Source organism: Mustela lutreola, chromosome 4 (genome assembly GCF_030435805.1).
Source record: "Mustela lutreola isolate mMusLut2 chromosome 4, mMusLut2.pri, whole genome shotgun sequence".
In the NCBI taxonomy this organism is placed as follows: Eukaryota; Metazoa; Chordata; class Mammalia; order Carnivora; family Mustelidae; genus Mustela; species Mustela lutreola.
In genome coordinates this window covers 139,167,402-139,183,507 of record NC_081293.1, presented here as the reverse complement: position 1 = coordinate 139,183,507, position 16,106 = coordinate 139,167,402, and the positions used below count along the sequence as shown (strand labels likewise).

Genomic DNA, 16,106 nt, shown 5'->3' with positions numbered 1-16,106 from the left:
TTCACTCCATGATCCTTTAATCTTGCGAAATTAAATTAAAATTTAATTTTTTTTCCTTACTCTAATTTTCTTTTCCTCTTCCCTCTCTTAACATTTTTTAACTAGTTCATCTTAACAATACCTTTCTAAAAAAAATCTTTTTAAACCTTCATTATTATAGTCCTATTTTATCCTTCATTGTACTTAACCTTGTTTTTTGTATACATATAAGATTTTTTGTTTTCCTAAAAAATTTTGGGATACCATTTCTTCTAATAGATCAAAATATACCCTAAATCAAGCACAGGGTTTTAGTCTAGAATCCAGCCTGAACACATTCTCTCCCTTTTTTTTTTTTCTTCTTCTTTCTAGTTCCAACCAACCTATCAATTCCTTTTTTAGAATGTTTTTTAATTTTCATCTTTATACTCATATTCTATCCCTTCATCATATTTACCCTTATTTTTGTATATAAATAAGTTTTTAGTTCTTTAATCTTTTGGGAGGCAGTTTCTTCTAAGAGACCAAAATACACCCAAAATCAAGTGGGTGTCTATGTTCTATTCACCAGTCTAATATATATAGATATATATTTTTTAAAAATTACATATATATATGTATATATATATATATATATATATATATATATATATATTTACACACACATACACACACACACACATATATGTATGTATTTTTTAAAAATTTCTCCCCCCAGTTTGGGGTCTCTTCTGATTGGGTCACTATACATTTTTCTGGGGTCTCTGCCACCCTTTTAGTATTTTATTCTCTGGTTCATATATTCTTATCTGGATAAAATGACAAGGTGGAGAAACTCACCACAAAAAAAACAAAAAAAAAAACTAGAGGCAGTACTGACAGCTAGGGACCTAATCAATATAGACATTGGTAACATGTCAGATCTATAGTTCAGAATGATGATTCTCAAGGGGCTAACTGGGGTCAAAAGAGGCATGGAGGATATTAGAGAAACACTATCTGGAGAAATAAAATCCCTTTATGGGTAAATAAAAGAACTAAAATCTAACCAACCTGAAGTCAAAAAAGGTATTAATGAGGTGCAATCAAGAATGGAAGTTCTTACTGCTAGGATAAATGAGGCAGAAGATAATTAGTGATAGAGAAGACCAAATGATAGGGAATAAAGAAGCTGAGCAAAAGAGAGACAAACTACTAGGTCACCAGGGCAGAATTCAAGAGATAAGTGATACCATAAGACGAAACAACATTAGAATAATTGAGATTCCAGAAGAAGAAGAGAGAGAGAGAGGGGCAGAAGATACACTGGAGCAAATTACAATAGAGAATTTCCCTAATATGGCGAAGGAAACAAGCACAGAGAATGCCCCTCAAAATCAATAAAAATAGGTCCACACCCTGTCACCTAATAGTAAAACTTACTAGTCTTAGTGACAAAGGGAAAATCCTGAAAGCAGCTTGGGTCAAGAAGTCTATAACATACCATCGTAGAAATATTAGATTGGCAGCAGACTTATCCACAGAAACCTGGCAGGCCAGAAAAAAATTGGCATGATATATTCAGAGGACTACATGAGAAAAGTATGCAGCCAAGAATACTATATCCAGCTAAGTTATCATTGAAAATAGAAGGAAAGATAAAAAGCTTCCAGAACAAACAAGAGTTAAAAGAATTTGTAAACACTAAACCAGCCCTACAAGAAATATTGAAAGGCATCCTCTAAGCAAACAGAGAGCCTAAAAGTAGTAGACCAGAAAGGAACAGAGAAATATACAGTAATAGTCACCTTACAGGCAATACAATGGCACTAAATTCATATCTTTCTATAGTTACCCTGAATGTAAATGGGCTAAATACCCCAATCAAAAGACACAGGGTATCAGAATGGATAAAAAAACAAAAGCCATCAATATACTATCTACAAGAAATTCACTTTAGACCTAAAGACACCTCCAGATTTTAAGGTGGGGGGACAATTTATCATGCTAATGGACATCAAAGAAAGCTGGGGTGGCAATGCTTGTATCAGATAAATTAGATTTTAAGACAAAGACTATAATAAGAGATGAGGAAGGACATTATATCATACTCAAAGGGTCTGTCCAACAAGAAGATCTAACAATGGGGCACCTGGGTGGCTCAGTGGGTTAAGCCTCTGCCTTCGGCTCAGATCATGATCCCAGGGTCCTGGAATCAAGCCCTGCATTGGGCTCTCTGCTAAGCCTGCTTCCCTTCCTCTCTCTGTCTGCCTCTCTGCCTACTAGTGATCTCTGTCTGTGAAATAATTAAATAAAATCTTAGAAAAAAAAAAAAAAAAAAAGATCTAACCATTTTAAATATCTATGCCCCTCACATGGGAGCAGGCAACTACATGAACCAATTGATAAAATCAAAGAAACACATCGACAATAATTCAGTAATAGTAGGAGAAAGATCAACAAGGAAATAAAGGATTTAAATGACACAGTGGACCAGATGGACATCACAGATATATTCAGAACATTCCATCCCAAAGCCAACAGAATACACATTCTTCTCTAGTGCACATGAAACATTCTCCAGGATAGATCACATCCTGGGTCACAAATCAGGTCTCAAGGGGCGCCTGGGTGGCTCAGTGGGTTAAAGCCTCTGCCTTCGGCTCAAGTCGTGATCTCAGGGTCCTGGGATTGAGCCCCGCATCGGGCTCCCTGCTCATTGGGGAGCCTGCTTCCTCCTTTCTCTCTGCCTGCCTCTCTGCCTCCTTGTGATCTCTGTCAAATAAATAAATAAAATCTTAAAAAAAACAAAACAAAACAAAACAAAACAAAAAAACAAATCAGGTCTCAACCAGTACCAAAAGATAGGGATCATTCCCTGCATATTTTCAGGCCACAACGCTCTGAAGCTAGAACTCAATCACAAGAGGAAATTTGGAAAGAACCCAATACATGGAGACTAAACAGCATCCTACAAAAAAACTGAAGGGGTCAACCAGGAAATTAAAGAAAATTTGAAAAAATCATGGAAACAAATGATAATGAAAACACAATTGTTCAAAATCTGTGGGACACAGCAAAGGCAGTCCTGAGAAGAAAGTATATAGCCATACAAGCCTTTCTCAAGAAATAAGAAAGGTTTTAGGCACACAACCTAACCCTAACACCTAAAGGAGCTGGAGAAAGAACAGCAAAGAAAGCCTAAACCCAGCAGGAGAAGAGAAATCATAAAGATCAGAGCGGAAATCAATGAAATAGAAACCAAAAGAACAGTAGAACAAATCAACAAAACTAGAAGCTGGTTCTTTGAAAGAATTAATAAGACTTATAGACCCCTGGCCAGACTTATCAAAAAGAAAAGAGAAAGGACCCAAATAAATAAAATTATGAATGACAGAGGAGAGATCAGAACGAACACCATAGAAATATAAACAATTAAAACATATATTGATCAACTCTACTCCAGCAAATCTGATAATCTGGAAGAAATGAATGTATTCCTAGAGATATATAAACTACCAAAACTGAACCACGAAGAAACAGAAAACCTGAACAGACCTATAACCAGTAAGGAGATTGAAGCAGTCATCAAATATCTCCCAACAAACAAGAGCCCAGAGCAAGATGGTTTCCCAGGTAATTCTGCCAAACATTTAAAGAAGAATTAATACCTGTTCTCCTGAAACTGTTCCAAAAAAATAGAAATGTAAGGAAAACTGCCAAACTCATTTTATGAGTCCAGCATTACCTTGACCCCAAAACCAAAGACCCCATCAAAAAAGAAAATTACAGGCCAATATCCTTGATGGACACAGACACAAAAATTCTCACTAAAATACTAGCCAATAGGATCCAACAGTATATTAAAAGGATTATTCACCACGACCAATGGCTGCAAGGTTGGTTCAACAACCACAAATCAATCGTGATCTGAAACATGCATCCGAATGTTTATAGCAGCAATGTCCACAATAGCCAAACTATGGAAAGAACTTGGGTGTCCATCAGCAGATAAATGGATAAAGAAGATGTGGCATATATATATATACAATGGAATACTATGCAGCCATCAAAAGAAATGAAATCTTGCCAGTTGCAACGATATGGATGGAACTAGCGGGTATTATGCTAAGCAAAGTAAGTCAATCAGAGAAAGACATTTATCATATGATCTCCCTGATATGAGGAATTTAATTAAGAGGCAAAGTGAGGGGCTTGAGGGGTAGGGAAGGAAAAAATGAAACACGTTGGGATCAGGAGGGAGACAAACCATAAGAGACTCTTAATCTCACAAAATAAACTGAGGGTTGCTGTAGGGAGGGGGGTATGGAGAGGGTGGTTGGTTATGGACATTGGGGAGGGTATGTGATATGGTGAGTGCTGTGAAGTGTGTAAGCCTGACAATTGACAGAACTGTACCCCAGGGGCAAATAATACATTATATGTTAATAAAATAATTAAATAAAAAAAAGAAAAGAAAATTGAATAAACGATACACATTTATAGTAGTACAGAACCTTTTCATAAGAATGTATGCAAAAAAGTATATTCATAAAGGGCAATAAATCCTTTAAAAGATGCTTTCCTAATTTGCCTGTTGAGGGTAGGAAGAAACTCCACACAAGAAATGTGTTAGAAAAATCGTATTATACCACAAGGAGTCCAATAAGACAACTCTGTAAGATCTATAGTACAACCACTATTTTTAAAATTTTTAAATACAATTTATGTAAAGCATTTTTTTAATCATGCAATAGCTTTTATTATTAAAATCTGGGTCTTAGTAAAATGCCTGGAAAATAATTTTTGATATTGTATATTTAAAATCTTGGGCAAAAATGTTTGGTCAGTAAATAAAATGCACATTATTTTCTATTTTAATAATCATTATACAAGTCTGTAAAATTTTTTAATAAAGTTGATTAAAGAATGCTTTAAATGGTTTTTTTTTTTTTATAACCAAATGTTTTTCTGCAGTTTTTCATAAGTAAATTTTTACAGATGGCCTCTGTGGTAACCTAGGTAATCATTTTAACTTAAAAAATATGTATTTGGAGTTTTTGTTTTTCTTGCAAAAACTTATATTTTATTAAAAGGTAAAACTGCAAACATTTATACACACTCCCATTATGCCTTTGGGGTTACTCATGATTCGGTATGTTCTGAAATTCACTGAAAAGTGAATTTCTATCCTTTGGAGGATCTCAAATTAAAAATGGATCATTCATTAATGAATTACTAGACTCAATCCACAAACCATTCTCCTTGGCCATTATCAAGGTTCTTGAATATTCAAAATTAGACTTAAAATCTAAAGGCAACAATTTGGCCAAAAAAACAAAGACACATACACATATACACACATTTGATTCCACCATCTGAAAGGAATTCAATATCAATTTTAACTAACTCTAGGACTGACAAATGTATTTAAATGGCATTTGAGAAAGACAGTTTCATGTCCCTGGATAGATAGCTGATTTCCATTGTCTACTTAAGGAAGAACAATGTGATTAACCTATAGCTGACCAGAATATCTTAGTTCAAATACATTCAATATTTTTGTCAAATGAGTTAAAGTACCAAGAGTCTAACTATTCACAGACTTTAAAGAAATAATAATCTTAAACTGTATATTACTACAATTTGTGATTAGAGTGTTGATATTCAAAAAATATAACTTCAGTAATTTTTGGAGATAAAATATTAAACAACCTTATTCTTTTCACTTAGCTAAATAAATATAAAAAACAAGTTTTAGGTTATAAAAACTAGCTTTCTCAAAAATAGATGTCTCTTTTATTTCCCCCATATTCATGTCTTGCTTTTTTAATTCCACATAAGTGAAATCATATAGTATTTGTCTTTTTCTGACTTATTTCGTATCAATCTCAAATAACAGATTTTATCAAACGTTTACAATACACTTAATGAGTCATCTACAAAATAAAATTGGATTTTATTGGTTATTCTGTTGACTCATATTTATATATATTAATATATATTTGTCAAAACAAATTTCTTATTACTCAAGGCAGAATTTCCTTGCCATTCCCTAGGTGTGGTAAATTAGCACAGGGTGACTTTCTTTGGTGACTAGAACACTACTTAGTATGTTACATTAACTGGAAAGTATACAAAACAGCTAAAATATTTCAGAAGAAACTACTATAATTTAGTAAAGCTGTTTATTCCTTATTTTAAGCACTATAAAATCACCATCAGAAAATATTAGTGAAGTGCATTAGATTAAAATGTTGGTCATTCACAATTATAATTCTCTTTAAAGTTAGGAAGCAGATGGTATGATATGGCTATCAAAATGAAGTAAAACACTTCTTCTTATGGACATTTTTTCTCCTTACCTTAGAAGATGAAGAATCACACTCCTGACATATCCATCCATAGCCTGTTTGTTTAGGAGACTTTTTCAAAGGGGGATCCAAACAGCCAAAATGGTAGCACAGTCTGCATTCATCACACCTGCAGGGTAAACAGATTTATGGTATATCTAAATAGTATTAAAAAAAACTATCTTTTTCAAAGACAAATGGCAAATTATTATACATTTCAACATTGGTTAATTCTATGCTTAGTTCACAAAATTATTAAATGAATGTCTATGAAAAAGACAATCTAAACCTGAAATAAATGTTTTAGGAAAAAGCAAAATACAGGAATAAACTTAACAAAGTAAATATAATTTAGAACACTTTGATAGTAAAAATGTTAAGAACATGTGAATGAATGTACATGTATAGCCAAATGTGTTCAAAACTAACGTAATTTCACTTTGAAATTCAAAAATTAATCATATACCCATTAGCTTAAAAACATTTAATATAAGATACATATAATTCTAGATTATGAATTCAATCTAATACATTGTAATTACAAAATACTTAAGGTGTAATCAATCCTATGCAATTTATACCTTATTATACCTTATCACTCTTCCTCCAAGTTAAGGTAGATTGTAAATGTATGGTCTAATGTTTACAGCATGCTAACACAACCTAGCAAAAAAACCATCCTAGGAATGTGGTATCATTTTTCTCAAATATAAATATTCTCAAAATTTACCTGTCACTTTCTCTCAATGCATTTGGGTTTTCAAAGTACTTCCTAGTACACCTTAAAGCTTATGAACAAATATTTTGATAGTGTCTTTGCCACCTATGATGTACAAAATCTAAGAAAACTATCATACCTATTCTTCGTTTCAGACAATCTCATCCTGCTGACAATGAAGAAAGATCTGCATTATTTCATTGTTTTGTAAAAAAAAAAAAATTGCATCAGTTGGAAAAACAAGACCAAAATTTGACAGCAAATAACAAATATGTATACATGTTATAGAAAGGATTATATCCTTTTTTTTGTGCTCTTTTAACTTAAGATACTTTTCTTCAATCTATCAGATTCTCTTTGTATACGGTTTCTCTTACTGATTTAAACATTGAGAAATCCACAACTACGAAACCAAGAAAAAAATTTTATAATACATGTTATTACTTGAATAAGATATCAAATTACTATCAATAACCTTTATTAGCAAAAAGGGGGAAGGAACTAGTGCTATAAACCACACATAAAGAAAAACAATTGTTTTTCACAATAAAGGGGACTATAAACCTCCATTTATATAAAAATTTCAAACATGCTACCAAATCCAATTGTCCAAAGACCCATTTTAGAAATCAAGAGTTTCAGAAAGTTAGCCGATTAGCCAAGTTATTCAGTTATAAAGAAATTTAAAACACAATACATCACAAGTTTATGCATTTCTTCCTCTAGAACTTTCTCTTTATGAATGAAATAAACTTACGTACTTTTCCAAAAACCTTTTTTTAGACTCAAGACACAGCCTTAGAAAAAACTGTCTACCATAATTCTAGCTACATGAAAAATAAAATCAAACAGGAATAACAGCATTTTATTTACTATGCCATTATAAATAAACCAAAGGATATTTAAAAGTCAAATTATTCAAATACCTGTTGTTCTAGCATTAAGAAAAATTACAGATAACATATAGCTAACATCAAATGTAACATAAAGAGACTAAATAGCAAGCCCACACAATTTTATGTTCTTTCTTGTCAATTCAACTTATTTACCTTTCAATAGTTAGAACTTCAATTACTTGACATATAGTTACAGGAACCTTCAGAATATGAGTACTTCTGAATTTATGAGGAGGTTGAGACTTCTAGACAGCTGAGTGCATATTCCTTCAAGCATAAAACTAGTATTTCAATCATCTTTGATGGGAAATTTAAAAAGAATCACATTCTTTGCTTCATCAAGAAAATACATTAAATATAATTTACTTTGTCATCTCAGGGTCATGAATACAAGTAACACCTGTCGCTATGTCTAGCAGAATGCCGGCCTTTTATGTTTGGAGTACTATCCAACTGCTGTTCTGTTTGAATTCTCATATTCAACTTCTTATAGGTTTTCAGGGTCCTCACTTGCTTGAAAAGTATCAGCTACTGCTTTCTGATATTGTGACCCTATTTGTCTAAGCATTTCCCGAGCAATAATTTGTTGTGGATTTAGAAAACAAATCTTAAAACCTCAGTAAAACTATGCAAACAGACAATTAAAAGACATGAAAATGAGAACTTCTACTGAGTTAAGTATACAGACTCAATTTAGGATAATAATAATCCTTTATGCTTCACTTCAGGTTTTTGCGCAATGTTCCTAAGAGTTCAGATTGCCAATCTGGGCTCTTGATAGGTGAAGAGTTATGGCATTAATGTTTTCCTAGTTCATATCAAATGACAACCTAATTATTGCATATTTACCTTAAAGCTGTGTAAGCTAACTTGAAATTATGATTTATAGTGTATAACTCACATCAAACACCATAATCAATATAAAGGTAAATTTTAATTTATTTTTCACATTCATCAGTGCAGGTGATTCTTCTTGTTATATCTATGTATTTCCAGCTAATGAACTTAAAACCAAGTATGCTACACTGATAGAGTTCCAGTTTGTACCAGATTCCAATTTATTGTAAGATCAAGTTACCAGCTCAAGAATAAATGCACAGAGAAAAGAAAGGTTTTATATGCTAAATTTGTTACATGATAATGAAGTATATGCCATTTGGAAATAACATAATCCTTACTGAGTACTTCATTAGTAATACCTTTTAGAATGACTTAATCTCCATATGGAACTCTAATGTATTTGTAATGGGTCTCAGAGGAAAGGCAAAATTTGCTTGTCAGAATTAGGGGGATGTTATAAGAGTTCTCTAAAGTTATAGCTCACTCACCAGGAAATAAAAACTGCAATTGCAAGACTAAATAACAAAAAAAGAATAGTTAATATACTTAGGAACTGTCAAAATCCAGGAAAGAAAAACACAAAGAGAAATAAATCAATCTTGAAATCAACATTCTGTTAATAAATATGCAAATTAAAGCTCTTTCTATAAATGGCTAAAATTATTTCCATGTGGAAAAAGTACTATTATTTCTACATTAGAATACTGAGGACATCCATAGTTTTACGTGCTGGTAACAAAAATATCCTTGATGATACAAAGTAAACTCCAACAGGATTTCTAAGAATTAATACATCATAGACAAATGCAAGGATACCATTAAGAACTTAAGAAACCGAGGAACAATGTAGATGGTAAAAATACTGGATTAATGATTTCATTCACACACACTCCACTTTGAAACTTAAGCAACTTCTGTCAGCCAATAAATTCTGGCCATGTTACAAATTTAGATCTCTTTTAAAAATTGAAAAGCAGAAACTCCTAAGGGTCTGCAATCATTCTGCTATCTAAAAGGTGAATCAAAGTTGAAGTAGTTATTGATCAAGTTATTATTTATGGTCTCTACTATTTTTCACATATACCTGGAAACACATAACTACAGCACATAATATATATATCTAATTAATCAAAAATAGTGAATACAATGTTTTAAAATCTTTTCCAAGAGCAGTCATTGACCCACAAATGATATAACACAATATACTTTATTAAAGAACACAAATGTCTTTGTAAAAAATAAAAAAACAGATTATAATACCAATAGCACATATACTAGGTAGAAAGGCAGTATCTTAAAATATTTAAAAGAGAATATTAAATTAACCTATAAATAAATACTATGGATTTTTTAAATAAAGTACAAATTGAATGCTTAAAGAAGTATCCTTTAAACACCTAATAAATATTGTACACGTTAACACTATAGCGCATTCTAAAATCACAGTTTTAATAGATAAAATGAATCCCACTTATTAAGATGAAAGGAAACCTGATTTTTAAATTAGATTATTACTAAATATAACTTCCTAGGTATCAGATTCATAAAGGATACAATATAAATAATAAAGCAGATATAAACACAATTCTATATGTATTTAAAATACTTACTTAGTATATGGTTAAGTATAGCACCCTAGACAAAGAAGAGGAAGAAAATGACTTATGTTCATGTCTAAGATCCATACAACATGTAGTCCTTGGTTTACCTGATTACTGAGGACATGAATACAAGTAAAAAGAAACAACTGATTTATTTCTGCCTATACCAAGAAAGAGGCTAAAAACCAATATTCCAAAGGATTTCTTTAACCCTTTTAATTTCCAATTGATAATTTCATTAGAATACACTAAATAACTATTTTTAAACTAACTGAAACAATTGAGTGCACCTCCTATGCATGTAACTTATAGCCAACTTACAAGCTAAATTTCAGAAGAAGAAAAATCCATACATGGGACTTGAAAAGGAATGTACATTTTTTTTATCAAGTTGATTCATAATCACAACTATTTTTTATGTCAAGGAACATTTTATTTAGGTCCATGTCTATATACGGTAAAATACTGATTGAAAATATATACTATTACATCTCTTCACTCAAAAGGAAACAGACTAAATATTGAGAGAACTGATGGGTTGGGGTTCCTTACTTTTTCATGATCTCTGTGCAAAACTTCTATATAAGAAAGATCAAAAGAATTAATATTAACATTACTTAAATAAAATTCACTAGCAGCTTAAAACACCTACACAAATCTATTAATGGTAGTGATAGATTCTTTCATTGAATAGTAGCCAATTATTTCAATTACTCATATTAACGGATGGAGAAAATGCTGCACTGTGGCCCATGAGTTAAATAACTTTTAAAATAATACAAGCTTAAACAAAATTTTGTATTCTACCAATCATAATAACATTTCATATCAGTAAAGACATTTTACTCCTTGTATTTTACAATTTCAGTGCAAACTATCTATACGACCATTTAGTAAATGAAATAATTCGAAAACGTACTTTAGATCATATCTCACAAATATAAGACTAATGTGGAGATCTTCAACATTTTTCCTTAGTGCCACTATAGACCTCTATTTTTATCACAGGCAATAATGAATGAATGAGTGGTAAGAAAGACAAAAATATTCTTTACCCATGAAAGTATATTAACTGAAAAAAGTATCTGGATAATTACTGAAATCCAAATTCATATTTAATGATAACTAAAATAATAACATCAATTCAGTTAGCTACATCTGTAACAGCCAGATTACAAGAGCCAAAGGGAAACAAAAAAATAAAACATGAAACAAAAAGAATTCATATAAAAATACATAATTAAGGTCAAGTACCGCCTCATAGCATGAGAGAATGATGAGACATTTCCATACCTGAAACACGTCTGCTCTGTTTTTTAATAAACTGATCTCCATCTGCTCATGCCCTTGGAAATTTTTCAGCAGTACAACCTGCTGTGCTCAAGCCCCACATAACTTTGTATCTCCCTGCTCATAATTAACTAATTATGCTCTAATCAATAGTGTAAATCCTGATTTTACAATGTAAATCAGATAAATGAGATGATAGCTGGGGGTCAATCTCATTTTATTTACAAAACCCAGCATGAACATCCAATTTCATTATATCTTATGTACCTGAACAGCAGTGAATCTTATCAGCAGGTCTGCAGAAAGTCTTAAGAGTGAGCACTGGGAGAAAGAGGCCTATGTTCTTACAGAGAAAGTATTTGCAAACCATGTCCATCTCAGAAATACTTTTAATCACAATCCTTAATAGTATGTAATTTTACATAGTGCTGACTCAGACAGGTAGGAAAAAAATCTATCTTCATATACATGCAACCCTAAAGCTGAGTCTCTCAAACAAGTTTCAATTGTCAAAAATAGTTTCAGAAGTTAAAAAAAAAAAAATTTTTTAAACATTACATTCCACTCTGCCGTAGAAAGTCCTTCTACAACTCCTTGAATAGATTTTGCTGAAATATTCATAAAATAATTCCATATTGTGAATCAAGTAAAAGAGTGGTAAGTTTTGTAAAATAAGGAACACTGTTTAAAAAAGAGTGGTCTCATTAAGTGATAGGAAGTATAAACAATGAAATAGGATAATGACAATAACTATTATTTATTGGTCACTAATCTATTTTTAATATCATAGTGTAAAGTCAGATAAACATCAAGCAATACATGAATAATGATGGTATGTAAGTGATACATAAATATCCTTTCTAAACTAAAGATGGATAAAGGTTAAAGCTAACCCTTGCATATTCAAACATAACCCAAATTTCCAACCTTTTTTTAAATAAACGAAGTAGTGAATTATGTACAAAGGCTATGTTCTTTGACTAATTTCATAAATTAGTTACATAAAATAGTGTTGCCCCTATAATAATTAAAATTAAAAACTTAAAAAGTAAAAAAAAATTGCTTAAATGAATTTGTAAAAAGAAAGACAGTGTATGTTATAGATACAGCTCCTATAAACTTATCTAGAAACAAATATATTTGGAAAACTTAAGGGCTCTTTTAAAGACATTAATGCCATCTTCTATCAATTATGTAACCACAACACAATGATTCTTTTAAAAACTATGATATACAAATGGTTCTCAAAGTGGTGGTCCCTGGCCATCAGTATCACTCAGGAACTTGTTAAAAATGCAAATTTTCAAGCCTCATCCCAGACCTACTGAATCAGAAACTGGAGGGAGACAGGAGGAGTAAGGTAGGGAAGAGGATAATAAAAAGATGGAATGGACAGCAATCTGTGTTTTAACAAATCCTTCCTGTGACTCTGATGCACTATAAAGTTTGAGAATCACCACTAGATATACTACTATGTCATTCTTCCTGTACTTCTGAATCACTTAATTTCCTTCCTGATAGAATTAGTATATTTTTCCTCTCTCTACTTTATGAGAAATAGCCATCATTTACCTAACCTACCAATTTCACACATCTGTGAAATACATATCATTTTGTACCTATTTTTTTAAGGGCACATTAATATCTCCTTTGAATAGGAATTGGACCAATCATGGAAACGAGTTAATTATATACTGTGGAAATATGAGAGCACTCGGGAGATTATGAGGAGAAAATGTTTAATTCTACTCCCTTTAAAAGTTCTCTTACATGTTTGCAGTACCAATGATCTTATAAATTATGAGATTTGTATTTGTGATGTGTGACAAAGATTTTAGGGTTAGCAACAAATATGGAATAGCATATCTACCACTGAAGATTTTAAGATAGAGAATGATGATTATGTAGTATTCTAATTAAAACCAGGTGGAAAGGATTTTGAATAGTGACACCAAAACCACAAGGCTTAATGGTTTCTCAAAAAATCTAAAATAAAATGACCCACTAGTAATTTCTTACCATATATCAAAGGAGGGTGAGGAACATTAGCATATTCTTTTAAGGAAATGGCAATCTGTCATTTTACTTATTATCTATTACAATTAAGCAACAGTAATAATTATCAACTTTCTCTTCAGCTCACATAGAGATAATGAGTCCTTATTCCAGAAAAAAAAAATGCCTACTGGTTTTGCTACATGCTATTTATTAATAATTTTCCTCCAATGTTAAAAGATCTTTTGAGAAGTTAATAATCTCAGTTTATACATATTGTATATACATATTTCTTTTATTAAACATCTTATCCAATAAGGTTCCTTACTGTAACTACAGATTACTGGCATACAGCAATTTCATACTTGCACTTGCTTTTGCTTATCTAAACATCGCCTATTCTATTCCTAACGTTTAAACTATTTTCAATTGCCACTATACCTGAAAAGAAGTCCAAACCACATTTATAAATCAGGAAATTTCAAGAAACAAGTTAACAATTACATGTATATGTACATTTTAATTTCAGCCAAGAGTCTCTTCTAAATCAGTTCAAGATGGAGTGATGGAATATTCAACATATTTCTGTCGTTGATTTAAAACTGGATCATTAAAACTTGAAGATCAAATTTTAATTCTGTAAACCTCTGGAAAAATATAGATGTTGATGAAGAACTTTCAGTTGGCAGGTTGTATAGTCATTAAGCTTTGAATCTCCCTCCTTATTTCATAACCTCAAATTTAAGGTCACGAAAAATAAAATTATATCGAACACAGAAAGTTCGTATTAAATCAATGAAGACTGAATAAAATTGGGTATTACTAAAAAATATCTAGAGATCAACACAGATATATTTTACTAATGAGCTTAAAATTTGAAGTTGTAAAAGTTTCATGCTAATAATATTAGTGCTTTCACACTAGGACTAATGAGCCAAAACTAGAATGGCATATGCTTCACAAGTTTTTCACGTTTGCTGAATATTATAAATAGGAATAACCATTAAATAAGAGTCTATAGTTGTTTCCCAATGTAATATTTCACATATGAATATATGTTTTAAATTGGATGAAATAGAGTAGCAGACTAGTGGAATGCATTGTCTTTCTTGTTTGTTACTGGTATTGTTCAACAACAATGAGTAGCACATTGCATTTAAGTCCCACAGGCTTCCAAAACTCTTCAGTAAGTCCAAACACTGCATATCATCATTTGCCAAAGAAGCAAGAGGGAAAGACATTACTTAATAGGACAATTCTGACAAGACATTATCTACCATTATTCAACAATGCACATATCAAATGTTTCTGATTAGTGCAAGGAAAAAAAAAAAAGAAGAAGAAGAAGAAAAATATAGAAAAAAATCCACACAGGCAAATTAACTGCCTTGTCAGTCCAAGCAACAAACCAATCAATTACATTCTATCCAAACCTGACAAGCAAAGGCAACTTTTTGCAGTGATAAGCTTATGGGAAGGACAAGATAGCTGTTCTCCTTTACTTTATGTACTCTATTGAGAGTGTTATCCACATTTTTAAAATCACACTTATAAAAGAGGTTTCCAGGATTGCCTCCGAGGATGAGCTGTGGCAGAGTTGGGTCTCATGAAGGGTATCTACACAGTAAAGTGATAAGAAAAGAACATTAACATTTAAAGATCATAGCAGCTCTGTACTATGTCTTATGAAACATACTAACAATACCACAGTAGATTCAAATAACATGATTTGGTCCAAAGAGATAGATACCCTAAACCTAAATGCCATGATCTTGTACAGGTTCTTACTGTTTAAAATGGAATCATATTATCCTTTGAAACACTGAGTTGCCTCCTCTTATATTATTAGTATTGTTATTATTAGCTAAAGTTGCAAATTAAATCTATCTTACTAAAACAAAAAAGAAAACATAAAAATGTTGGAGAGTTTATATTTACACAAGCAAATACGTATTTGATCAATAAATGTTTCAAGAAATAGCAGTTTGCTCTTTTTTCTTCAACTATGGCAATTTAGCAAATGCTTGTGAAACTGTGGAAGGCATATTGAATGCAACTGTGCTGAAAACAATTACACCTAATTGCCATGTTACAGTAGGGCTGGTTCTGCTCGACTATAGTCTCAGGGAGGACGTTTTCAAATGATATCTGTCCCCTGGGCCTACACTGCCTTCCTTTGTTAAGGAATATAATAGAAATGCTTGGCTACAAGTATAAAATGTATATCCTGAACTAGCTATTTTAGTGGACTGTGCAACAAAAATGGCAGAGAAAATACCTCACTGTGAAGACCAGGAAGATTATGAATGTACTAATTTTAGCCAGATTTTCAACACTCATTCACCTGCATTTATTTCTCAAAACTTTTTCTATTGTTTCTTGATTATTTCACTAGCAACATGTATTCATTTGCTACCTTTGTGCCTTTATTTTCAGAGGAGAAATGTTAGGTGCT

The 16,106-nt window shown here is 31.7% G+C and overlaps 1 protein-coding gene across 8 annotated transcripts in view; it reads right to left on the bottom strand.

Moving 5' to 3' along the window:
• Window positions 1-16,106, bottom strand: part of PHF14 (PHD finger protein 14) — a 208,393-nt gene that overhangs the window by 61,185 nt on the left and 131,102 nt on the right. For 3 of the 8 annotated variants that reach the window (XR_009352854.1, XM_059171235.1, XM_059171238.1), the window contains exons 17-18: window positions 7,169-7,198; window positions 6,324-6,441 (exon numbers count right to left, since the gene is read on the bottom strand). Coding sequence is in view for 6 of the 8 variants with exons in the window: in XM_059171235.1 (XP_059027218.1) it covers window positions 6,324-6,441; window positions 7,169-7,198 (148 nt within the window). In the remaining 2 variants the exon portion in view is untranslated. Of the gene's footprint in view, window positions 1-6,323; window positions 6,442-7,168; window positions 7,199-10,032; window positions 15,269-16,106 lie in introns of those variants that run through there. The other 5 variants (XR_009352855.1, XM_059171237.1, XM_059171239.1 and 2 more) reach the window with 3 other exon arrangements.